Raw genomic sequence first — 26,042 nt, forward strand, 5'->3', positions numbered from 1 at the left:
AGAAAATCGATAGTTCTGGTAACGCAATCCCGTAGAATATTGTCTGCTGAGTGAAATGATATCGTGAATGTTTATTTTCATTGTCTTCTTGTTGTATTTCTGAGAAGAAAAACGTTTTGGCGGGAAAATACTCAGCAGAGCACATTTTTCCCCTCCCGTTTATCGACACACTTCTTCTTCTTTTCGTTAAGCTTCCGACGAGTGGAGGGGATTTGAACGAAGCCCACGTTTTTCTCTCAGTACCTTTTGTCAAAGTGCCATGTCAGTCGGAGACGTGTTTATATTTGTACGCAATGATGCTTCGCTGAAATCTCTTTTGGACAATTATGAGCAAAAATAGTCTGTGCAGCGCGAGTGAAGACGTTGCCGAATACCTGAGAGACCGCAAGAAAACCGCAGAGCATCATGAAGTGCTGAAGAGAATCACTGAGGACAAGCTTCGTGAGATTCTGGCCAGTGAGAAGCATCTTCGAGACGTGCCCTTTGACGTCACGCTGAAGGAAGTGGAGGAAAAGGTGAGGAGATCATATGTCTAATGGTGTTGGCCAGAGAGAAAGCACACGGCAAGATGCACACGAAATAGAAGTGGCACAAAAGAGACTCCGCACAGTGGAAACTCCCCAAGCCACGAATTTGCACGGCGAGATAGCATCAGGCCACTAATTAGTCATTTATTGCCTTGCAGATCAGTCTTATCAGGGGTCAGTCGATCACAGTGTTTGTGACGCGAGAGGCTCTCCCACCGTTTGAAATTGTGGTAAGTCTCTTGGGGGATTTCCTCGCTTTTCTCCTCACGTCCACTCAATGGGTATAATTCCGTGAATTATACCGTAAAGTCAGGTCATTCAATTCTTGAAAGAATAGCTCAACTCGTTTGGTCATTGTAGTCATTGCAAGACGAGCGAGACTATGAAAAAGTCCCAGTTTTTAGGAGAGCACGAAGCGATAGTGCTCATCAGAAAGTGTGCTATGCTTCTTGCACAGCGATTTATGCTGAGACAAGGAATTGACCTCAATTCCTGAAATTTCAATTACACTGACTTTGGACTTGCAATGAGAATTACAATATGACTTTTGATCATTCGTTGATCACTAATCTCTGGCCTACTCAAGTGCTTTTTTTACATCATTATCACTAAGCTTAAATTGCAGAGTGATTGATTGAGTGATAAGAAAATCGTGAGATCACAGAAAGTCAAAAAATTTGAAAAGAAAAATTCTCCTCCAAATATTTGATCAACAGTTCACTTATTTTTCTCTGGCCAATCAAAGCTGCGAATTAGTGAGTTAATTTTTCGTTTTCTCAAATCATTTAACCATCTGTTTAACACTATTCCGATGAAATTCTGTACCATGAAATTCTTCACGAAGCAACGTCATGATTTTATGACACAGCACGAATAAAAACTTCCTGCTGTGGATTGATAGCTGAGTAGAAAATGTTACTCTTTTTTTCTAGTAGTGAAAATAGCTTTTTTTGTGAACTAATCTTCGTCTAATATAAACACCAAGAAAAAATCTGTATATAAACTGGTGGAAAAGTTAAAACATCATAAATTTAACGCGTGCAATCTGTGGAAAAAGCACTGGTGATTGTCTATCTCGCTCTTTGTAAATTTGCGACCTTGTAGTGTGTAGAATGGTGTTGTTTCTCTTCATTTGAAGGCACACTGAGACTGATGATTACACTGAAAACACACAAAACTCACCAGTTTTCGGTGAGCCACTCCGCTGAGAAGTTGACTTTTAGCTGGAAGGCGCAGTGAATCGACCTGATAAGGAGAATCGTGCTTTTTTTGGTGGGCTTTCGTTTCTGTGTGTCAATGGGGTAATTCGCTATTTTATTGCCATTCAATACACCCTGGATTAAAGTCACATTTCCCAAACCTCATCGGCATTATCGTGATTTCACACGCTTCACTCATCGGGACGTGCCCAAGATTATTATTACCTGTGTGTGTTGAGAAAATATTTGCATCACGACTCCCACCCAGATTTGACGCTGGCGGGAAAGTTGATGAGAATCTGTGTTTTAATCATTTCCACAATTATATAAAGACATTCGCGGCCAAGTAGCGAACTCAGATGATTTACACAAATCATACTCTTATTGTCAACAATAATTATCTCTGAATTGCTCTACAAATAGGCAAACAAATTAGTGTCATAAAATACTGTGAGACTCACTGATTTTGTGAAATTTTCCACTTTGATTGGCTGTGATACTGATATTGACAACATTTCGATCAAAACTAATACGCAGTCGAAGTTTGAGGAGCTGCAGCACCTTTTTGCAAATAGAATTTGACCCAATTCAGTGTTATCCACCTTAATTCGCAACGAAGAAAAATGAATAATCCGCAAAATTGTGTGACGAAATCTAAGCCAAATTAATATTGATGATTTGCATCTAATTTGGTGGGTTTTTTAGAAGTGGATCATGTGAAAATTCGTGTGTCAAAGTTTATTTGATAGTTAAATTAACCATAGAGAAAAGAGAGATGACTAAAATGCAAATTGACAATGAAAAACTCCGCCTTTTTTAACGTCCCGCCCACAAATTCCACGATTTCTTATCTCAGAAAAATACCAAAGTTTTCAGTGAACACACCAAGACAAACTGATTAGAATTCTGTAATTGATGATACTCTCTAATCGCTAATACTCAATATCTATCACGCGTTAATCGTTTTATTGTGTCCTAATTGCAACCCAACCCAATTCTGATCGATTGCCTTATTAATATATCCCATTGCCTTTGAACAGATTCCGCAATCTGGGACCACTGTTCATGATCTGAAGAAAGCCATCGAAAGGACCTACAAAGCTCACCAGAAGCGCTGCCTTCAGCGTGCGAAGCGGCGCAATTTACCTGACGAGGTTTGCTTAGCAGCACGGAACACAGCGGATCAGACGCAAATCTCTTGGCGGTACATCTGGAGGACTTACATGCTGGCTTACGGAGGCATTAGATTAGCCGACGATAATCAGCTGCTGGCCACGTACGGAATCGCGAACAAAAGCGAGTTGCGCTTTACGAAGCGAAGGCGCGATAAATGTTCAAAGCACTAACTTCACCGATGGCTCTGAGGCGGAATGGTTACCAAATCTGGCGAGTGTTGCTCCTCTACGGCATGTTTGCCAGTGTACGAGCTCAGCTGGAGCCCAACAATAATCTCAAGATAAATGTGCACGGATTGGAACTTACCCAGGCGCAGAACATCCAGCGGCAGGAAGTGCTGCAGAAGATGTGTGACTCTCTCAGTGGGGCCAACGACCTCGCACCCGATGATCTCACGGAGCTGCAGATGGAGCATCTGCTGGTGGACAGGAAGCACCACTTTCTGTACTGCTACGTACCCAAAGTTGCGTGCACCAATTGGAAACGTGTCCTGATGATACTCACGGATGTGTGGAATGGCACGGAACCACTGCAGATTCCCGCCAAGCTGGCCCACTCGCCAGGGGTGTTTGTCAAGTTCAACTCCCTGAGTGAGGAAGAGAAGAACCAAGTCCTCGCCGACTACACTCGCTTCATAGTCACGAGGCATCCGTTCGAGCGACTGCTCTCTGCATACAGGAACAAGCTGGAGGGCAATCTGCCCAGTGCTCAGTATTTCCAGGCCCGCGTTGGCCGCCAGATAGTTAAGCATTTTCGCCCAAATGCGAGCAACGCGTCTCTCGCCACAGGGAACGACGTTACGTTTAACGAATTTGCACAGTACCTGCTCACACCGGAGCTCAGCATGAATTACCAGGCGAATCAGTCTTTCAACGAACACTGGGAGCCCATCACGAATCTCTGCAATCCGTGCTTTGTAAAGTACAATGTTATTGGGAAGTACGAGACACTGATTGAGGATTCAGCCTTGGCGCTCCACCTCATCAATGCCTCCATAACCTTTCCAGCCGGACAGAGGACGTCCGGGACCAGCGAAAGGATGCGCACTTACTTCGACACACTGCCAATTGGAACCCTCAGAGGACTCTATCAACTCTACGAGAATGACTTTAAGCTCTTTGGCTACAGCCTCGATGATGTGCTGGGCTTTGAATTGGGATGACAAAGGCTCTATTGGCCATTATGATTGTCCTTACTTAATACAGGACTAACAGATTGACAGAGAGATAGGCGATTGAGGAGGATTCAATACTTGTGATATGAAGTAATTGTTGAACAAATATACTTTTGTATAGTTAGAAGAATTAAAGGGATTTCTACTTCTTCCTAATCGCAGCTTCTGATCTACGCATTCTTATCTAATCAGGTGGTTGAAATTCAGAAGCTGGACTTAAATTACTCGTAGATCGATAACATTTGTATTCAGTACTTGAAATTCCGCAATCAGACTCCCACGACGTTTATCTAGGCCAGTTTGTAAAGGTGATAGCGTTTATGAGAGTGTTTCATTGTTGAGGTGACAGTGCAAAATCCGGCAGACGCATTGCTATATTTCACTCAATTGCCACGGAGAGATATCAACAAACTTCCCCCTTCTTCAGTCTCTGCTTCGGTTCCAAAGTCCAAGTTGGACAAGAGGTCACATAGAGTGATTGCCGTGCTTGCGAGATCGCGTTTGCAGTCTTAAGTCGGCACTCGAAGTGCGCAGACTGTGAGAAAAATGATTGGTGTTGCGATATTCCTAGTGCTTCTTGTCGTTTATCTGTTGAAGATCGACTTTTTCCAACGATGTGTGAGATTCAAGAAGATCATTGACTTCTCCTATAAGTTTCCTGGACCACCGATCTTGGAATTGGCCCAGAAAGCCCACAAAGAAAGTTAGTGGAATGTTTGCTTACTTACAGTGGAACAGGTTTTCTCACAGAAGTTTTATAATCATTGCTCACAGAGGTTCTGCCATGGCTAATGGATTGTCGTCGAAAGTATGGACCACGGTTCGTTATTTGGTTCGGAAAGGATCTCGTGGTTTTTCTAACTCAGCCTGAGGACATCAAAATTGTCCTCTCGAGTCAAGAGATTATCAGCAAGTCGGGCAATTACAAGGTCGTGATGCCTTGGCTGGGCGAGGGGCTGCTGACGAGCACTGGCAGCAAGTGGCAGAAGAACCGCAAACTTCTCACTCCGGCTTTCCACTTCAATATTCTCAAGCAGTTTCAAGTGGTCATGGACGACTGCTCTGATATTCTCATAAAGAAGTTGAGCAAAGTGGCGACTGACAAACCGGTGGACATTTATCCCTTTATCACTCTCTACGCTCTGGACGTGATCTGCGAGACCGCTATGGGAATCAAGAAGAACGCCCAGGAGAATAGTGAGTCAGAGTATGTGATGGCAGTGAAGAAGTAAGTAAAAATAAGCTTAATTTTGTCCAAAAATAGAAATTGGCACACTCAATCTTCATTTCCACGATCAATTGGACTTTATCCTTGACTTTATCATTATCCGGTCAATTTATTGCCTGATAAGTCCTGGAAAATGATCGATCGTCAAGTCAATTAATCGATTTTTGACCTCCGGTTTAAGCGTAACGTAAGATGATTAAAGAAGTTTTTCTTACCTGTTCTGATCAGAAAAGAACACGATCTATATTCTTCTCATTGCAAGCTGAATAAATGAATGCTTCGTTCTTATTAATTTATTCATCTATTCCCCACTCGTGATAATATAATATGTTATTCAATGAAAATAGAAAAGAAAGAATGAGAGAAATTAGACGCTGAAATTGAAGTTAAATAGGTATCGTATTTTTCCACTCTAATGATAACCATCTCGAAGGTACAAACCCCTCGATTTTTTTTGTTGTCTCCACATAAGTTAATTCTCGAGTGAGACTGAATAACAATTTTAGGCTTTAGCAGCTCATATCTAATCTCTCTGATAAGAAAGACGAAATAAAATAAAAATAGGTAAATTTTATTTCGTAGAATTTGCGAACTCACACATCGGCGTTCTTTCTCCATGGTACTGAGGATTCCCTTTTTCTTCAATCTCTCGTCCTACAAGAAGGCGCAAGACAAGACTCTCAAGATCCTCCACGATGAAACGAGAAGAGTGATCAAGTTGAGAAGAAAGGCTCTTGAGAATCTCAATATCAACACTTCGGAGGTTCTAAGCGAGGCCAGTTCGATGCTGGGCGTTAAGAAGAGACTCGCCTTCCTGGACATGTTGCTGATTGCCCAGCGAGAGGGCAAGGATTTGTCGGATGAGCACATTCGCCAGGAAGTGGACACTTTCATGTTTGAAGGACACGATACAACGAGTAATTCTCAAGATAATAGAAATATTTCTACAAAACATGATGTTGAATTTATTTGCAGGCAGTGCTATTGCGTTCACCATTTACTTGCTTTCGCATTATCCGAAAGAGCAGGAGATCGCCTATCAGGAAGCTAGGGATTACGAAGGGCAGGAACTGGAGACTATGAAGTATTTAGAAGCGGTGATCAAGGAGACCTTGAGAATCTATCCTTCGGTGCCCTTCTACTCTCGATGGGTGGAGAAAGAGGTGAAAGTGGGCGATGTCGTGGCGCCACCCGGAGTCACTTTGTCTGTTCAAACGTACATTCTCCATCACGATCCTGAGATCTTCCCAGAACCGAATGTCTTCAAGCCCGAACGCTTCCTTGACAGCGAGAATATGCATCCTTACGCATATGTGCCGTTCAGCGCTGGTCCCAGGAATTGCATTGGACAGAAGTTCGCGATGTTGGAAATGAAGAAAACTTTGGCAAAACTCTTGAGACACTTCGAATTCCTACCCGTTGACGCGAAACCAATTCTCTTGGCTGAATTGATCCTCAAGAGCGACAATGGAGTTCAAGTGCGACTAAAGAAGAGAAGTTAAGGTATGTCTTTCCTGAATTTTTTTGTTTATATTTATGATTGAAGTTTCACTGTTACATCGACAGAAAGAACCAGCGTTTAATCATCATGATAGTCTCTCTTCATCTCCTTCCTTAAAGCATCCATTCCTCATTATTACACATTAACTACTTTATAAAATTCAAAAGGAATTCAACAACACTTACTGTTCATCTCTTCAACAAATAAGAAGTTTACTTGAGATCTCTTGCTAATCTTATTACAAAAATACATTTATATATTGGTTGTTCACTTTAGAAACATGCAATATTGCCTAATAAATTTTCTCCTGCTTCTCAATCCATTCAGGGAACTTGTCATAAGGCAACGAAGAAACAACAGAGGAAACTTATAACTAGCACTGGATTGAAGTTGTAAAAGAACTCTTTTTTTCAACATCACAAAGCAAAAGTATTATGATATGTTTTAAATAGAAAGTGTTTGCACAGTAATTCTTTAAAACTACATCATGATTTTCTTCAGGAAAATGATTAGAGATATGGATTCGCCATCGAAATGATTTCTTTTCTTTTCTTGTGTTATCTAATGCTATAACGCCACTGAATAAAGCGGAATTTATTGCTGAATATTTTCACGGAGTGTCCGTTGTTGTAGTCTCGCAAGACCCTCGGCCAGGCTTAGATCCATGGCACGCAAATAAAATCACAAAAGTCTCCCTTCCTCTTGTGCTGCTGAATCCACTGCCCTTCGGCCCTCTGTCAGTGTCTCCTGGGCGTCTGCGGCGAACCCCCGCCGGAACTGCTGCTCACCGACGTCTGGCGACCGATGGAGCCCGCGCGCGAAGTATGCCTCTGCGGGATGACAAAGGGTGGCGGAGGCTGTGGAGTGCACTGAGGGGGAATCGATGTGGCAGAGGCTTGACGCATCAGCGGACGACTGGCAGCTGTGCTGGACTGCTGCACAGTCCCGGCACGCATGAGAGGCGGCGGCGGCTGGCCAGTGCGCGGAGGAATTGCCGGCGGAGGACCGCGCATTCCCACGGATCCCTGAGATTGGACTCTGGGCGGTATTTGGGGCAATTTCGAGGGTGGCTTGCTCGACGGGGGCTCACTTTGGGTGGAGGATTGGCTGAGGATGCGTGATGGAAGACTCGGTGGACGCTGCGGTGGGCTCTTTGGCTTCGGCGGAGGAGCTACAGCCGGCGGAGGCGAGGAAAACTTGGGCGAGGTGGTCTCCGCCGGCGGCTGGACAGCAGTTGTTGTGACTGTGGGTTTCTGCGGTGGCGTCAAGGGTTTTATCGTGATCTGCTGTGCCTTGGGAGTCTGTGCTTGAGGCTGTTGTGGCTTCTCAGGTGATTTCTGCACTTTTTGGGGCTGTGCTTGAGGCTTCTGCTGTGGCACTGGCTGCTTCGGCTGCTGCTGAGGCACCATCACTTGCTGCTGCTGCAGATTCGCCAGGAGGGCGGGATTCTTCTTCTGATCCTGTCCAGCAGCCACATAGGAGAAGACGCACAGCACAGAGTAGCAAATTTGATCAGCCTGCAAATACACGTAATTTTATTGTTTGAGAATATATCCAAGGATCTTGTGCTTTCTGCAATGTGGTTCTAATGATGTCACAATTTGGACTCCAATGTACATGCTGGTTAATTCCGAGATGGGTTTATCTAGCAAAAAGAATAAGTAAACAGAGAGGAAGACTTACATTGTAGATCAATTTTAGGGAAACACTTAAACCAAAAAAAAAATCCATCATCGTCCGTCCACGATGATATTCCATCAGGTATCTTGAACCATTAAACACTCTCTTCGCTCTTGTTTTCATCACAAATATAGTGTATTTCCTCAATATGTTGGGTACTTTTATATGCAATATAAACAACAATTAAAAGTGGACAAAGAAGGCATGCAAACGCTTGATCTATCTGAACTTTGTTACACATGTTCTACAATATTACATTATCATGATATCTCAGCGCTTTTCGCAACGAAACTTAAAGAGATTTACAAATGATAGGCTAAAGAATAGAGTGGGAAACAGACACGTACCCACAGCCAGAATCACAGAAATATTCTCAATTTCAACTACAGAAAAAACTCATCAAATCTCAACATGTTGTCTTTTGTGTCAATTCCTCGAGTTTCCGTGTGAAACATATAGAAAACAATCTATGGAGACATAGCGCAGCTTCCGGAGCCTTTAAAAGTTATGTAGAAAATTACAGTAATAAGAACACTATAGAAGTTTGTTAAAGAAACTATTTCTCTGCATGCAACAAATAACATGGAAATCTTTATCGTATTTCTCAAAACACACAATGAGACAGAGAAAAGTCAACAATTTAAGAAACATGATCTCCCACTCACCATTGACGATTTGTACTTGCGCTGAATGATTTGGCGTGTTTTTGGATCTGCAAAGGCAAAAAAGTGCAATTGAGGTCGCGATGTGAATGACTTTTTGTGATTGCGATACTCACTGTACTCCTCGAGGATGAAAATGCCACCCTTTTGCGTGAAGCACTTGCGAATGTGGTCCAAACGTACGAAAAACTAAAAGGAGAATCGACATACAAATCAATGAGTGGCCCCAAGATAAGGACTATTCGTGTGATATTGTGATCAACTATGTGTGACTCAATCCTTGAGAGGGAAATCAATAAATGCACTTCTACGTTAGAAGAAAAGCTCTTCATTCACATTCTCAACATGCGTCATGCATAAGCTCAACTCTGCAGTGTCAACTCTAAGCAACTTCTACTCTAGCCCTAGAGAAGTCACGCAAAAATCTAACAAGACGAAACGAAAATCATAAACAGACAGAAAATAAAAACATAGTGAGTAAATTTGGTGACCAAACTTAGGATATAGACAGAAAATAAGTAGAATGGCTAAATGAAAATAGAAGAAAGCACTTTTAATTCTCTATTACAAGAGTTTCAGTAATGTAAAATGTAAAATTATTCAGTACTTGTGAGATGGTCGTAATTCTTTATTATAGTCTGAGAAATACTCTTTAGATTATTTATAGTAAATACATAATAAAGCACTCTGTTGCTCCTCTTGCCTCACTTGGAGACATCGCTCAGTCCATGTAAACCACAGTAATTTGTTATTCATGTCTTTTGATAATTTTTTATTTTGCATTATGGTCTCTGGCTGGAGTATCTCATAGCACTAATATTACTTCAATTTTATTTGTCATAGCAAGGCCAATACAGTAAAATTTATTTAAGTTATACACTAAATTATAAGGAAACGTATTGTACAAAATGCAACTACTTAGAAAGATGTTCATATAAGTTTAGGTTCCCGCATTGTGTATTCCAAAAAACCATAAAGAGTTCTTGATATCATTTGGAAGGGTGTGAAACAAACATTAAACCATATCTAAGAAATCTCAAAAGTATGTGTTAAGAAAAGAAATTAAAAAAAATAAAAGATTGATTATTAACACTTTTATTGTCAAATTCGGTAATAAAAAAGCGTTTCTGTTGAAGTTCTTATACACGTCAAAAAATAAATATAAATGAATAAATTCAATTATGTAAGAAATTGTTGGATTTCTCAAATACAGCATGCAAGTTATTTATTACTAACTATAAAGAGATAGTAAATATAGTAAATTCAATGAATTTTCTACTTCAAATGGATGGTTTATGAATGTGACGATATATTATCCTCATACTGCATAATATATAATAGAATATTTTGCATGAATTCAGCTACAATCTTTGCACTTTTATTTGATGCTTTAGTGGGGCGTTTGACAATGTTTCTCCATGTGTGGGTGTTGTGAGATTTATTGATATAGATGTTGTGTACAAAAGTCAGTGTTTAACAAACTAAACTCTGCATACCCTGAAAGAAGATGCACTTGACAGCTTCTCTCAGGGCACAGCTTGAGTGTGAACAGAAAGAAAATATTTCTTTAATTACAGACAAAATCTTTGTAAAGTCAATTTGTAAAAGCTATTTCACTAATACACTGTGTCTAGGAAAATATACAATATTGCTTCAAGTCATAAACATATTAGAAAAGAGTGATAAGAACACAAATATCGCCACTGAAAATTTCAATATCATATATAAAAAATCTTTTTCGAAAATTACAGAATTATTCGAAACCAAACTGAAAAATTGCATTACTTTAAAATCAATGTCAGCCACAATTAGAAAAATCCAACAGAAAAACTCAAGTGTATATAGAGACAAACTATTGCAAAATTCTCTCTCGAACAAAATTTAACAATACAATTTTTTATGTAGCAATAGGAAAAATAATAAAATATCACTCAATAAAATTTAGGGTTGATGAATGAATTTCTATAGTTGATCGTTTTGACTTGTGTTCTTTTTAATCTTTTGTGATTATTTTAATATAATTTTGCAAATTTATACCTCAAAGTCCTTTGAATTCAGGCGTAGACCAAAGTTCCAAGGATGAGATCAGGATAGAAGTTTGTGGAAAGGTGACCAAGTGAAGCAGCGATAAAATCAATTTTTATCAATGTTAGTTTAGTCGCATCGTTAATCTCATTTTCTTCTTTCTCCATAATTTTACAGTTGATAGGCTTTTTATGCTTATTCCAAAGTTAAGAAGCTAACTAAGCAAATGAAATATTTTTTTATGGATCACTTTCCTATACAATATATTACAATTTCTTGCGACAATGTTTGCGATATACTGATTGTTGTTTGCCATATGCTTTGTTTATTACCTTCTATCGAGTTAATTAGAACTTTCTCGTCATAACAACATCCCAAGGACCATCTCAAAAGTTACCAACCCGAAATCTCCGCATTAATTTCTTAGTCAGAAACAGAGATTTACTTATTTCTTTTTTTTTCGTGTTAGCTCAAGAAATATATTTGTTAGTTTAGGAAATAATAAGAGAAATGAAAGAAAAATAGAATATAGTTAGAGGATAGTATATAAATATGTTGATTATATATATCGAAATATATAATAAAAAATATGAATAAAACAACAATAGCATTATGCACATTTATGATTAAATATAGAATAATTTAATTTTAGAGATTTTAACTATCAAATTCAAAATTCAAACAACAAAATATAAAATGTTTTCTGAGACTCGTCATTTTTAGTTTTAGATATTAGTCGTAAAATTTCATAGGCGCTTCGAGAAAATTTGGAGACTTCAGGCATTCACAAAAAGTTGTATGCATTTTGAATAGAAGGAAATTCTCTTGACATCTCTTATGCGATATTTTGCTCACAGCTTACAGAGAAATTCATTTCATATCGATGCCATAAGTACAGTGTAATAATCGCGAAATTGAAGGTGAGAACTTGAAAAATTGTCAATTGGCAGATGCATTATTGTGTGATTTTTGGCACTCAATCAAATTATTTTAGAGAAATATAATAGCCTTTCATGACGCGCGTTCTTCTTTGCATTGCATATCCTTATATATGTAGATAATAATAAGTAACCAAATGAAGAAAATAGTATACTTGAGACAAAAGCATATAATATTTATAAGGAGTATCTTCCGTTCTTTGGAGTAATTATCATATTTATATTGGAAAAAAATAACCATGAAAATTTTTACAAATAAAAATATAATTTTATGGGTTATATAAAAATCAAAATCATGCAATTCAATGCACTATTGAATATATAAATATGTATTATATAATGTATATATAGATAATTAGCAGTATATGTAAAATATTGAGGTAATTTCAATTTTTCTGATGTAAATTTGACATATTCAAAGGACGTCTAACGGATGTTTTTATTTTTATGAAAAATAGTTAATGATAATTTTGCAAAACCAAAATTTTATGCATAAATTCATCACTAAGAGAAATAAGAACGATAAAGAATATATGAAACCAAACCAGAGTGATAAAAGAAATTTATCAGAGTACCTTAATTTCTTATTTCTTTTAGAAATCAAACAATATAATATTGAAATTAATGTGAAATAAATGTACATAATGATTGTAAAAAAGTGTGTTTCGAAGCACGAGAAGGTCCTTGTAATGTCATGATATATTAATAATTTTATAAGTATTTCATATTCACTCAAATCCGTTAGATTTCAATGGATAAAAGAATTCCTTACTTTCATATATTCTCATAATCTTAGTAAAGACATGGCTCAACTTTTAAACTAATTATTATTTGAATTACGGATAAATATGGAATATTTTTATATTTGAAAAATCTGTGGAACAAATATGAAAATATTCCAATGCAGGAGCGATAAATGATTATATTCATATAAGTTAGACAGAATACGATAAATAGAAATATTCTGGAGCATTCACTATATATCACTGAGATTGTTCAACATAAGTAATGTTCTTCTCAATTAATCGTTACTCTTATCATAAAACACACTAATGAGAAATTGAGATGAAATATTGTGAAACTAGAGAAGTAATGTTGTAAAGGAATTGTATGTAAAGGCGTTTTGGTTTTCTTTTCCATCAGACAGAAGAAAGAACCAACAAGAGTGGTAATTCATATTTCAGAAAACTTCTTATTGTGTGTGTATTATGTTAGAACGTAGATTTGAGAGAAAAGAATTGTATAGATTGAGGTGGGGATAAAAAGTTATTCCTTACCTTGCTGTTGGCGAAGAGAAGTCCAACACCTTCAAGGCACACCTGAAGTAATCCACCCTCACCAGTTGTCATGTCCTGCACTGGAAACTCTCCGCCGAGTTCTGGCAGTGATTCCGGCGGTCCACCGCGTTCCATTGCCTCCTTAATGCAATTGTACAACTCTTTGCACTAGTCGAAAGAGAAGTTGTTAGTGAACTTCATCAGTGATTGGCAGGAAGTTTGTGGAACTTACTTTTCTCGTATGGTACTTGTGCAACTGAGTTTGACCACCATTCCGACGCCACAAGCACAGGACTTTGGTCTTGGGCGAGTAGGTCATATTTACCAGCCTCTCGTACCACCATCTCTCGACTATTGTTCCCGTAACCGACCTGAGAACCAGCCCATCATCGCGGACTTCCATGAAACGCAGCGGACCCGTGGCATCAACGCCCTGCTGCACAGAGAAACTCTGTCGGTGCAGGAGTCTCGATCCCAAGGGCTTCAAATCAATGTCATTCCCATTCTGCAATAAAGCAACCATTTAATTTACTGCTCAATCACAATCACTAACTATTTACTTACCAAATTCATTACTTGGTCCAGCAGATGATTGACTTCCTGTGAATAAACCAGTCCAATGTGACTCTTTCCCAACAGTCGCCTCACTTTCCGCTTAATTTCCTCCTTGTGCACATTCAACATCACCAGCACGGCCGTCAAATTATATAGCATCGTCGACAGGAGGCGATCTTCATCGTGTTCGAGGCGTTTTCGCTCTGAATCACTCAATGACTTGTATCTCTCCATCATCTCCCCAGGACCCTGATCCATTCCTATCATATCACGCTCTTGACTCACTGCGTCCAGGAAAGCGTCTTCCCAGAACTGCATCTGATCCCACAAGTTGAGTCGCTCCTTGCCCAAGAGACACTCAAACAGGTAAACTCTCGGGGCGTCAGGAGATGGTGAACTTGAAGTGAGCAATTGTCCTCCAGTGTAGCGAAATCCTGCACTCAGTGTTGACTTTCCTGACCAAATGCTGCTTGAGCGATTCTTATCCTTCGCACCAGACTGCTTGGGATTCTGCAAAACAGGTGGGAACAGTGTGATATTTCTTAGTACTGGAAGACAGTTGAGATTTCCACTATCTTATGGCTAAATGATCATGCAACAACAGGCTATAAAACTTGTTAAAAGTGGTAAGGAGGTGATACTTACATTCTCATACTCTGTATCAGACACAGTTGATCGACATGAAATCGACGGTATGAGGCCCCCTCCGGCTTGCAGCAACATTGGAGCATCACTGGCCACTGAGAGGGCCCCAGATGACCCATGCACTGTGCCCTGAATATTACATACAACACATATACACACCACAAATACAATTTTGTTCACTCAGCCCTTTCAATATCCTGCCAATTTCTCATCAATCTTTTAGCCGTATCAAAAGGAATCAATGAAAAGATAGTCAAGCAAATTATTCCAAATATATTCCCTTGATTACAGTCTCCATAGTTTATTAGCACAGCTGCTGGAATTCTCACAATTACCTCTGAGGCATTCATTATCTCTAATTAAGTAACATCGTGCAAATATCCTCTTTTATGCGATGCTCAGCGAGATAAATTGTTTTTTGAATAGAGATGATTAATTTCCTCTGTAATTCCCTTGGATAATCATCTCCTTGCACAGAGGATGATATACATATAGAGACTGCATGCAAGAAATCTAGGTATCATTACGTAAATTGTACTGCAGAAGAGACATGGCTTTGCGAGATGAGACAATATATAGCCTAATTAAACTACACTGCGCATCGTCAAGGGTTGTCATTTATATCAGATTATGTGTAAGCTTTCAATTATCCATCACTGGCTTTTTTTTATCTTTCATTCAGCAGTATTTTTTTTTAGTTTCTCTTGAGTTACTTTGGATGCCCACATACAAGAATATCCTGTGCAACTAAATCAACTGTACTCACATCTGAATCGAATGATGTCAGTTTGCTAAGCAGCATGTTTCTCTTCTGAGTGAGCATATCCTTGAAGATCTCCGTCGTGGACTGTTCAGCATGGACTGGAGGATCATGCTCGGAGAGACGCCTCATTTGCTCAGGCGGAGCAACTGTGGAGTTCTTCCGAGAGCCAGGCTGCATTCCTGCCCAATCCGCCTCGCCGGTGGGAGACTGAAGGTTCTCACGACTGCCCATGGGACTCACGGACTGGCTCGACAGGAGACTGGCTGACAGATCTCCTCCAGCTTCGGTGAGCTCCTTGCTCCAGAAATGAGTGTGAGCTATTTCCATCATTTGGAACACCGAAGCCATTCCCCCCAGCCCGAAATTCGAATACGTGTGATCTAGCCCGTGAGCTATAGCCTGGAGACACTTCTGCATGCCTCGATAGACAGGCTTCGGAACGCACTGCAAGAGGAAGCCATTATAATGAGCGACTAACAAGGAAATTATTAAAGTGAGTGCGAAAACTTACCACATCGTCAATGTGATCATCTGGAGCAATTTTCTTATCCAGAGTTTTATTAAGTTTTCCCAGAACAAGCATTCTGTACGACTCATCTTCCATTAGTTTCTTTAGTCGATTTAGCTTTAACCACCCAACTCCCTCACCTGCTAACACTTGATTCATGAGCTGCGGAGAGAAAAAGGTACAATTTGATAATCCTCGAAGGAAAATCACATAAATTGGATCTCACATCTTTCAGGAAAGCCTGATTCTCAGAATTGCTAGAAGCTTTCTCTGCATTTTGCTGCCTCTGTATCTCCTCCTGGGTCTGCCTTGGCCCCGAATGCTTAATCAAGGGTGTGCGCTCGACCAGAGCCTTCCGCCCAGGAAATGAATCAAATGGCAATACTTTCTCTTTTGGCTTGCCACTCTGCATAGCGGCTGAACCACCCTTCTGGCCACTTTGTTTCTCTGCAGACACATAAATCAATTTTCAGTAAAGCTCCAGAATCCTAACTTGGGATAATAATCCTCAAAAATAGCTCACCATTTTTCCCAAATAATCCCGAAAACATTGTCGATGTGGAAGACGTTAAGCTGTTAATCTCGCTGCTGAAGGATGAGAAGAAGTCCCGACCCGTGCCAGCTATCATGTTGTTCCCCTGAGTGCTAACGAGAGACGTAGCTGGTGACGCAGAAACGCTCGGGGGTTGAGTGGGTGGCATCAGTTCCCCAGTGGTTTTCATTAGACCCTTCTTAGCTGCCGCCTCCTTGGCTGTCTTCGTGAGATCGCCCAGAGTGGACTTCCCGACGTACGTCAAGTCATCCAGTGTCGTCTTACTCACACCCGCCGCCTGTTTGGAGGCCTCAATGGCCTGCTTAGAGGCCTCGCCGGCGGCCTTCTTTGCGTGGAGCGTCAACTGTAAATACACCACAAGATAATCAATCCAAAACTGTGTCCAACACACGCACCAGAGAAGTAAGAAAGTACTTGAGAAAAATTCAGAATTTGACTGTTATATCATTTTCAGTGTAGCAAATGAATATGTTATATGCACAAACTAATGATTTTCCACTAATTGCTCTAGTTAATGTGCACTCAGAGATGACAAGCTCCAAATTAGTCGCCAAGTGATTTGCCATATTCATGTTAAACTCTTTGCACTTTGCCAACATTCGCTCACCTGTTCCAGTGGAGCTAATATCATTTTTCTATCTTCTTCTGCTATTTTCTCCTTTGTCTGACTTTTCAGCTAGGATATCACAGAATTATGTCAACTTTACGTCCTCCCCAAAGCGTAGAGAGTAGAAGTGTTTCTGGTATGTGGGAATGTATTTCAAATTGGCACTCACCTTGTCCACATGAGCCAGCAGTCCATCCTGACTGCTTTGGCGCGTTGTTTCACGGACGAGTTCCTTGGCCTGCGAAGCAAACTGCTCGAACAGCGATCCTTGACTGCTCTGGCGCTGCGAACCAGCCGATCCCAAGGGTGGAGCATGAATTGGAGGACTCTGAGATCCCGATCCAGTGCTGGTCTGTCGTGTCAATCCTGGGCTTATTGGAGAAATCTGGCCAGATAGAATAAAACGCCGCATTACTCATCAATCAAACTGTCCACAGAAAGTCTCCTTACAATATTCCTCTGGAACTTTGCTGTCGCACTTCGTCGTTCGGAGTCAATGAGACTCTCCTTGGATGTGTTCTGACCCGAAACAATTGTCTTGGGTGTCGTTGTCGAATTTGAATCCGACTCATTCTCAAAACTTCCACCCTCTTCCTTCTCCTTCGCCAGCAGCGTTTCGCTCTTCGCCTTGCCGGGAAACTCAAACTCCGAATCCCTATTGAAACTGGGCGAACTGAGATCCGATCGACTCGATGACGATGACTGTGGTGAATCTGGGCGCGCATCATCAATCTTGACTGGCTCCATTCCAACTGGATACTGCAATTTACTTGGCGGTCTATAGATTAACTTTGGATCCAAGTTTGATGACATGGTTTGTGGATTGTGATGCTGATGATATTGCCCACCATATACATCATGAAGACTGGGTGATAAATCTGAAGAGACCATTTCAGAAACAAAATCACTTAGAGAAGAATATGAGGAACTCGTACTTTCTGCTCCCTCAGAATCCGATCCACTTTCATCCGTCGGCTGATTCTCCATCTGCTGCAGGCTCCGCAGAGCACCATTCAGTGAGCTCCCATCGTCCCACACGGAGAACCGAATGGGCGTGAGCGCATGGGCGAACCACTTGGGCTTGTCCCCCACCTGGCCAGGATCCAAGACACCCGTGTGCACGCGCAGGAACGCCACATTGCTGGGAGTGAGCGACCACTCCGCCAGAAACTCCACCGCCTGCGTTCGCGCAAATCTCCCCAAGAATCCGGATGCCCGCGGTCTGGATCTCAGGAAGCTATTGATCTGGAATGCCACCACTGGTCGCGGATACAGCCTCAGCGTCCGCGTGTGCTCAGTGAAATTGGCCAGGGTGTTTTGCGAATTGAAGAACCTCACCATCGCCACACGCGTCGCCACATCCACAGAGTCCACGTCGCTCACGTAGATGAAGGGATTGATTGTGGGCGGCGCAATCGGAGAGGCTTGTCGGGGCGTGTGGGTTCCGGGGGCGGAGAAGGAATTCCTCTGGCTGCCACTTGGCGAGCCAGAAGGCGGATGATCCTGAGTCTTCACAATGGAGACCCTGCGGAAAACCGTGAAATTAAGTTCTGCAGCAATTTCTCTGGCACGCATTGCCCAAAACCCAATGCATCTTCGTGTGTGGATAGAGACGATAGACATTCGGCTAAGGACATATCGTGTTTCCCTTATATATTCCTCTCATCCTTACCCCAACACTGGTGGTGTTGACAAACTATCCCTAATTGAAGGGAGAAGCGGTTGGTTCGCCACGGCACTTGTTGACATTGAGCTCAGTGCCTTGAGATAAAATGATAAATTGTCAGTGGAAATTTAATATTGTGCCCAGAGGGTGGATAGTCGTTAAATAAGGCTCTATGTGCTCGTGTTCTTGATAAAGGAAATTCTATCAAAATCACTTTAAGACGCTGACTTGGACAGAAAATAAGATTAAACGTGCAACAACAATATATAGAAAAGACAGTGTCAGAGATGAGAAATTGATATAATAGCGCGAAGACGACGATGAGGGGAGAAATAGAAAGCATAAACTCAATATAACATGACATATATAGCAAAAGTGATATTTACACCAGATCCTGCCTGATCCATCAGTTGCATAGCCTTCACACGCGAGGAAGATAGGCGAGTATTATGTGAAAAAGTGTGTTGTGTTAACGAAGGAAATAAGAAAATTGAGGAAGAGAGAATAAATTTATTGTGTCTCACAAATAGACGTTGTCTTCAATTTATGTGCATCTCATATTCGTGGATTTCCACTCAGCTGGCATCCTTTAAAATTCAAATGTGTGAATTTCTGCACTTCCGCGCTCACGAGAATGGCATCTTAATCATTCATATCCGAACTGTGTGCACTTCTATACATGAATTTCAAAGGATTCCAGTTGACAACCCCGCCTGTTCTGGGCAGTCTAATTTTGCATGATAATTTTGAATAAACAGATATGATAGTCGATAGTGGAAATAAGTTGAATAAATGAAAAATATTAAGATGTGTTTCACATAAACGTGACATTCCATATATTCAATTTTGTCTTGTAATTTGAGAGGTGTGTTTATGTACAAAATCCGAAAGAAATTAGTACATCACTGGCACCACATAGCATTGAATAGAGTGTCTGAATGAGAGAGGCACACAAGGAGGACATTGAAACGGACTTACTTGCTTCAGGTGATTCTTCAGGATGGTCCCTTCCGGCTCTGGGAGCGGTGGCAATTCATCACCACACGCTCCGGATGACGTTAACTTGTTCGAATCCAAATCAACCAGCCAAATATCATCGGGGAGCCTGAAGGAGAGACGAAATCTTAGACTTCTCACACTCGACTTGATGGGAAGAATCTACCTAAAGTTCTTCTTGTACAGGAGAAATGACGCTGGAATGCCAATGACAAAGGGCGTAGGTGCTAGCAATAGCTGCTCAGCGCAACTCATGCACGTCGGGAGGAGTGGAATCACTGGAAACATGTATTCCAGCGGATAGATCATCGTGACGAATGCCATCACGCTCATCGACAGTGCATTGTAGTCGCGCGATTGGAAGAGCACCTTGTTTTCCAGCAGTATAAGCGTGAGAACTTTGAGGCATGTGTCCACCCCGAGAAGCTCGAGCGGCAGGTGAAGCGGAAAGTCCACCAGTTTGAAGCGCGTGTGATCGGGCAGAGCGAACAGGAGCGGCTCGTGCACGCTATTCGAGAGGACTTCCACTTCTATCCGCGTGGAGCCTGGCACAGGCACCGGAGCGGACAGGAGACGCAAGATCCACGTCTCAATCTCCTTCACGTCGTGTATCACAATTGAGGGTGTGGCCTCTGTCACTTGACCCGTGAGCACAGTCCACACGTTGTCCCTGAAACGCAGGAAAAAGAGCAGACATTAGGTGATATGTAATATTTTGTGACACATGTTAGTGAACTTTCGGGCCGCAAGGGAGTAATGAAGTATCTCGGGGTTGATGATCTGTCGACTCTTGACACTGTCTTTTACCCCGACAACCCTCGTTCTCTCCCATGGGGGATAAATAAACACCACTCATTGTTGTGTCTATTGCTTTCTGATATTCTCCGCACCTTCGCATTCATCTCAGGTCTCGTGAACATTGATAAATATTTCTCTTAATTACCTGCCAACTTGCTTGGACGCTCCCACACGACGTGGACTCGAGGATTCATTGCACGCATCTATTAGCTTCTTCAAGATGAAGAGACATTCGCGGAAGGTGGAGAAGAAAGGGTGATGGGAGAGCAAGCAAAGCGACGTAAGCGAGTGATTTCGCACCTTCGCACGCCTTCGACTGGCTCTTGGCGACGGCGAGTGACTTCCGCCGGACTCAGAATCACCGGCTCCCGGATGAGTGACACTGAGACGAGCGTGCTGAGGTGGATCGGAATCTCTACGACTTGGACAGTCCCGATCCGAGTCACTGGGCGCCACATTGCTGCTTCTGTGATCACTGGAAGAAGTTAATATCCCAAAACTATTAACTCAAAATTGCCATTGTCATTTAATATGCGATGCAAACACAACACCTACAATTTATTATGCCACTCACCACGGTCTTCGTAAAAGCATCTATGTGGAATTATTGAAGCAACAACTCATAAAATCAAATATTTTGAAAGACTCATCATTGTCATTTCTCTCAACAATATACTGAAAACCCGAGTTCTTAGTATAATATTACCACTTAATCCCTTTATCCGCTGTATAAACATCAAAACCATCTCGTAATTGAGTTAGGATAATAGACGATAGAGGTGAAAACCGAACAATGGAGAGTTAACAAGAAGATGAAGACCATGGTGTTAAATTAAGCACATTTTCACATCATCTAGAATCACCTTGAGAAGGCCGAATCGGAGCTCCTCTCCATGGATTTCCGCCAGGATTCTCGCCTCAATGCCGAACTCCTTCCACGGCGACTTCCCGTGACGACGGCCGTGCTCGCCGGTACGGCCTTCTCCACAGGTCTATAGAAGTTCACGCAAATGCCATATCTCGTCTTCCCCGAATCCTTGTCGGTCAGCATGAAGACGAAGGACGAGGCATCTCTGATTGCCGAACCCGTCCTCCGGGGCCCAACACTCACGCATCCTTCGGGCTGACAAAAGTACACCATGTCCAGTGGCAGAGGAAAGTCCGCATGATCCGACGGCGGATATCGCCGAAGGAGTTCAGGAATCTACAAAGAGCACAAATGATGCGACACTCGGCATGAAATTTCCATGCAATCGCAGAACATGTAACACAATCAATTTTCTCAAAATAGATTCCAACTCAATCATGGAAAATTCTCTGATGCGTTTCCTCCTTCCCCACTTCTGTCAATTGATGGTATATTGGTGGTGCTTTTAAAGCGGATGTCATAAAAGTGGGAACATTACAATTTCACGCTCGACTTCCATCAAAATCAGAATTTATCCGTAAATTTAAGTATTTATTGGAATGTGCTTTATTGTCCTGCGGCCTTTCGAGATCCTCTCTTCATGCCACTCTGTCACGATAAATGGCAGGAATCGCACGATAAGGAGAAAATGCCCCGAAGGAAGGTTTATTACATTTTCCAAATGAAATCCCAAAGTCGATAAAAAGGTATGGGCATTAAAAATGTTCCATTGAACACTGAAATATATGTACGGTCTCATGTGGCTTTTAATTCCAATCCCCTCAGAGTTGAATGAAGGAAAACTATCCCTTTAATTCTGCCTTTCCCACACTTTTTATTACATGACACAAACGAAGAAATTAAAATAGTAGAATCTATAAGAAAATTTATTATTCTATAAAGAGTAAAAAGTGTGCTAAATCAAGTGTAATGAACTTTTAATGTAATTTCTGAGATTTCTCATGAAAAAATAATGGAGATTTATGCCATTTTGCAACCCAAATGAAGCTCTTGGAATAGCTTTTCTACTTGAGCTCTTGTCAATTTTCCACCACCCACAGAAGTAACCTTGGAATAGCATAAAAATCTTATCAAAGTTTGAGGTCAGCAGTTGTCCACGAATCTATTAAAATTTACGCTCACACAAACATGACATTGAAAGAGGCCAGATAATTTCATTAATATATTTAGCAAATACATTGTTGGCCATTCTATGAAAGCATCACAGCCAATTTGTGAATCTAATGAATTCAGGTCAATTATGCCCTTTTATCTCGATTAATTATTCAGATGAACTTTGACATTTCATCGATGTAAATATTTTTGCAGGAGCCTTGAACAATTCCGCCTGGGGTATATTAAAATATTTTCCAACATTTCATCCGTGTTGGCGCAATCATACTCGGGAAAATTTTCAATCAGAATAATTTGCATAACAATGGCATTCATTTAAAATTAAAATGAACATTCGGGAGAGAGTTTGATTGAACCGCCTGCGCTTTTAATTGAAATCCCGCACATAATTTGCAATTATGAGTAGTCAAAGTGATAATTGCTCACCTGAACAGGAGGATTAGACGCATTTCCGGCACGCGGAGTGGCACTAACACGTGCTCCGACGATTGCCAAGTAGTCAATGAGACGTGGACAGAGGAATTGCCGCTGAATATCCGCCATCCTGATGCTCCCTTGTGTCCTCGTTTAATTTGCCAATCTCTGCAATCAACAGCACAACACAAATCAAATCACTTTCTCTCAAATTTAATTACAGATGGAAGCCGCGATGTTCGGAGTCTTTCATTTGCAGATGGCAGCATGAATAGGGGAGAAAGTCTTGCTAATTGCCATCACCCACATGAAAATCCTCACGAGGCACGTACAAAACGATGCTCACAGTTAAAATCTCACGTCATTTCAAAGTTAGGGCCAGAGCAGAGTCCTTGGAGCGTACTTAGGCAATCTCTCAAGACGATAAAATTCATTTGGAAATCTTTTTGAAAACTCTCCCGCTCTCGAGAACTTCCTCAAATGTGAATATCTCGTTTGAATTTCAATTCAATATAAAGTTTATTTGAACAATTTATTCTGTCGCTGCCATTCTTCGTGTGTATAAGCGGGAAAATTTCACTCAAACTCCCGCATTCATTTCCCATTTTCGGAATATTTCATGTGCGAGGAAGATATATTTGTGATGTAAAAGAAAATCGATATTGAGAATTTCGCCAAAGATTAGATACAAGCAAAAATGGTGAAGCGTTTACATAATCCTTTGCTCTCACTCGATAACAGCCACCCATTTAAGTTTTACTGCCGACATATTGATTACTCGCGTATTATCTCCCTTTTTGCACCATACTTTCCTCGGCGTTATGAAAATTTACAGCAAATTAATTTACATCGCTGACGCCCGTATTGAGGCACAAGATTGCGACGTCAGTCAGACGGGGCGCAAATTGTGTAATTGTATTTTATCACCATTTGCTGAACAGAACAGAATGAACTTTTCATGTTGGGGCAATTGAATTGCTTAATTTCCAGCTGGGAATATGCTTTTACACTTTCATCCCATTGTCCACACTTTTTCCTTTAATTGACAGCCATGTGAGGTCCTTGCTTGCCTAATGGCATCATTCAATTTAATATCACTCGACGGCCAATATTTCCTCTTCGTCAACTTTCGTAGTGCGATAATGGCAAAAGTTTGTATTACTTTATACCCTGAAGATATGGACGATTAATTTTCCGTCCATTATGCATTATCACGTTTCTAATTGTTACGATTTAAAAGGCAAGACTGTGGTAAGTTGAAAACTATTGTGCTGTTCAGTCTGACAAAATATTTAGTCGCTGATTTTCAAAGACCATGAAATCGGGATATAAAAACCAAAAAGCGCAACCAAAGTCAGCACAGATCAATTTTTAAGCGACTTTCGTGGATTTCCATACTATTTCTTAATAAAAAAAATACATAATTTCATTTTCAGATTAGATATTTTATTCAAAACGAAATTAATACTGAAAAAAATTGTAAGTGAATCAGAAACTAATTAAAACTTAATCTTAAGTAAAACAATTCCCACTCATTAATTAAACTAAGCCCACGACAAAATATTCCAATTTCCTCACAAGAACCCAAATTAAACCTTTAGAGCGTACAAAATAGACTTATAAACTAATTAGACGGTCAATTAACTGTCCCTTCTTATTTAACATTGACTACCTGTAACCTTTCGAAATATATCTCAATTAGTTCTAAAAGCTGACCTTTGCCTCTAAAATAAAGGTTAAATAAATGAATCTTTCTGGAAATGCAATATTATGATAAGGAAAGTCAATAAAACTGTGCCAATTCTTCTCCGTTCAGCAAAATTTTGCAGTATTTGCGAGAAATCTAGCATCTTATCGCATTTCCTGCAGCATCATGGCGATAAACTTGCAGCGAAAGCTCTGAAACGGAAATGGTGTCAATTCCGCTGATGTCTTAAAAGGAATGCCTAATAAACTTCTCATGTCATCGCCAACACTGTTGCTGAGCATCTAATAAGAAAATGGAATTTATCTCAATTCTCTTAAGCGGAAAATTCCATCACGTAGCGTTTGTCTCATTTTCGACCGGGAAATTTTGCAAATTGTCCTCTATATTGTGATTCATGAGATTTTTAGGTGTTTTCTCAGCATAATTGGTGACCCAATTTCACCCCCAGATCGATTTCCAGAACTGTCTTTCCACCAGTCCACGGAAGAGCGATATATTTGTGGGCAAATATTTGCATTTACACCTCTCTTGGATAACTCCTAATTGTTGATTCAGCGAATGGTAAAAAGGGAGGAGCTCCTTAAACCCACATTGGCACGTGAAATTAAATCCTTTAAACCCTCCTCGTCGGTCAGGCCGAATTCCGCTCCTCTTTCTCGCCCCGAGAGAGTGGGAAAGCCAGGAAAAAGTCCCCCAGAAACACCCCGAGAAACTTATTGATTTTTCCTCTATCTGCGCTGGGGAGCCTACGTCAAGCTCAGTTGCACTGTGACGTGGAATTTGGCGAAAACCCAGCGAAGAAACACCCCCATGCCATGCAATCGATTGACTTTTCATGTCACAGCACCACAAAAATACCCCCAAAGTCGTCTTCAGGGCCAAAAGTGGAATTTTCATGCAATGCAAAAAATGGCGTTCTTACCAAGTCATCTTCATTGGGTCACACGTCTTCCCAATTTTCGCTGGAAAATCAGCAGCAGAACGCGATAAAGTGTTCCATTTCGCTAACCATGGCTGTCTGTCGTCACTTTCCCCGCAATTAAGTTGCAAGCAATGCACTGAATTAACGCGAAAAGCACAATTTTCACTTTGGCTGGTGCTGAGCTGCCTTGGGGAAAATTGATAGCGACGGAGCACCTGTTCGAATTTCCAGCCAGCCCTCAGGACGTCCAAGTATCGACTGATAAAAGGCCACGAGAGGCAAAACCACTTGGCATAGAAATGGAATGTGCAAAGGGGCGCATGTGCACCACTACATCTCCTATATAAAGTGCTTAAATTGCCATAAAATCGGTTAGCATTCAACCACTGGAGCTGAACGCAGCCGAATAACCAACCGAAATACGGTTTGTGTCTCGACTTGCCAAAATATATATCGAAAAGTTCATTTTTTTCTTTGTT

General features: G+C 41.0%; 3 protein-coding genes across 8 annotated transcripts; 2 read left to right on the forward strand and 1 right to left on the reverse strand.

Moving 5' to 3' along the window:
* Window positions 1-92: 92 nt before the first annotated feature.
* On the forward strand, window positions 93-4,233 carry LOC132261979 (carbohydrate sulfotransferase 11). The gene is given in 4 exon segments (XM_059761065.1): window positions 93-515; window positions 686-757; window positions 2,767-3,066; window positions 3,069-4,233. Coding segments are annotated over 4 exon segments (1,557 nt in total). The 5' UTR covers window positions 93-326; the 3' UTR covers window positions 4,065-4,233.
* Window positions 4,234-4,596: 363 nt separating this feature from the next.
* On the forward strand, window positions 4,597-7,234 carry LOC132263412 (probable cytochrome P450 4s3). 2 transcript variants are annotated; one of them, XM_059763168.1, is made up of 5 exons: window positions 4,597-4,779; window positions 4,851-5,304; window positions 5,887-6,221; window positions 6,280-6,807; window positions 7,133-7,234. In XM_059763168.1, exons 1-4 carry the CDS (start codon window positions 4,623-4,625, stop codon window positions 6,804-6,806), a joined length of 1,473 nt encoding a protein of 490 aa, XP_059619151.1. In that variant the 5' UTR covers window positions 4,597-4,622; the 3' UTR covers window position 6,807; window positions 7,133-7,234. The 2 variants fall into 2 exon arrangements, with proteins under 2 accessions (XP_059619151.1, XP_059619150.1); XM_059763167.1 differs by lacking the exon at window positions 7,133-7,234 and having other exon boundaries at window positions 6,280-6,817.
* Window positions 6,919-25,808, reverse strand: LOC132263411 (MAP kinase-activating death domain protein). Of its 5 annotated transcripts, XM_059763166.1 has the most exons (22): window positions 25,564-25,808; window positions 22,946-23,101; window positions 21,342-21,682; window positions 20,624-20,953; window positions 19,847-20,350; window positions 19,663-19,789; window positions 19,071-19,103; window positions 18,691-18,779; window positions 17,469-18,543; window positions 17,188-17,403; window positions 17,019-17,087; window positions 16,382-16,754; window positions 16,085-16,305; window positions 15,862-16,020; window positions 15,354-15,794; window positions 14,588-14,716; window positions 13,952-14,452; window positions 13,620-13,892; window positions 13,388-13,555; window positions 9,264-9,336; window positions 9,151-9,197; window positions 6,919-8,322 (listed from the first exon to the last, which is right to left on the reverse strand). In XM_059763166.1, exons 2-22 carry the CDS (start codon window positions 23,060-23,062, stop codon window positions 7,543-7,545), a joined length of 6,066 nt encoding a protein of 2,021 aa, XP_059619149.1. In that variant the 5' UTR covers window positions 23,063-23,101; window positions 25,564-25,808; the 3' UTR covers window positions 6,919-7,542. The 5 variants fall into 5 exon arrangements, with proteins under 5 accessions (XP_059619149.1, XP_059619147.1, XP_059619145.1 ...); XM_059763164.1 differs by lacking the exons at window positions 19,847-20,350; window positions 22,946-23,101; window positions 25,564-25,808 and having other exon boundaries at window positions 17,469-17,896; window positions 17,954-18,543; window positions 20,779-20,953; window positions 21,342-21,393; XM_059763162.1 differs by lacking the exons at window positions 19,847-20,350; window positions 22,946-23,101; window positions 25,564-25,808 and having other exon boundaries at window positions 20,779-20,953; window positions 21,342-21,393.
* Window positions 25,809-26,042: the final 234 nt, after the last annotated feature.

The sequence above is a fragment of the Phlebotomus argentipes genome, unplaced genomic scaffold (genome assembly GCF_947086385.1).
Source record: "Phlebotomus argentipes unplaced genomic scaffold, Phlebotomus argentipes genome assembly contig_15, whole genome shotgun sequence".
NCBI lineage: Eukaryota > Metazoa > Arthropoda > Insecta > Diptera > Psychodidae > Phlebotomus > Phlebotomus argentipes.

What these genes read in the sequence shown, in the direction of transcription:
- LOC132263411 (XM_059763166.1), bottom strand. Translation starts at nt 23,062, where the DNA reads ATGGCGGATATTCAGCGGCAATTCCTCTGTCCACGTCTCATTGACTAC. An exon ending in GGGATTATTTGGGAAAAATG is followed by an intron (nt 16,306 to 16,381) that starts GTGAGCTATTTT and finishes ATGTGTCTGCAG; the next exon opens with AGAAACAAAGTGGCCAGAAG. An exon ending in TTTCATCCTCGAGGAGTACA is followed by an intron (nt 9,198 to 9,263) that starts GTGAGTATCGCA and finishes TTGCCTTTGCAG; the next exon opens with ATCCAAAAACACGCCAAATC.
- LOC132263412 (XM_059763168.1), top strand. Translation starts at nt 4,623, where the DNA reads ATGATTGGTGTTGCGATATTCCTAGTGCTTCTTGTCGTTTATCTGTTG. An exon ending in CCAGAAAGCCCACAAAGAAA is followed by an intron (nt 4,780 to 4,850) that starts GTTAGTGGAATG and finishes CATTGCTCACAG; the next exon opens with AGGTTCTGCCATGGCTAATG. An exon ending in TATGTGATGGCAGTGAAGAA is followed by an intron (nt 5,305 to 5,886) that starts GTAAGTAAAAAT and finishes TTTATTTCGTAG; the next exon opens with AATTTGCGAACTCACACATC.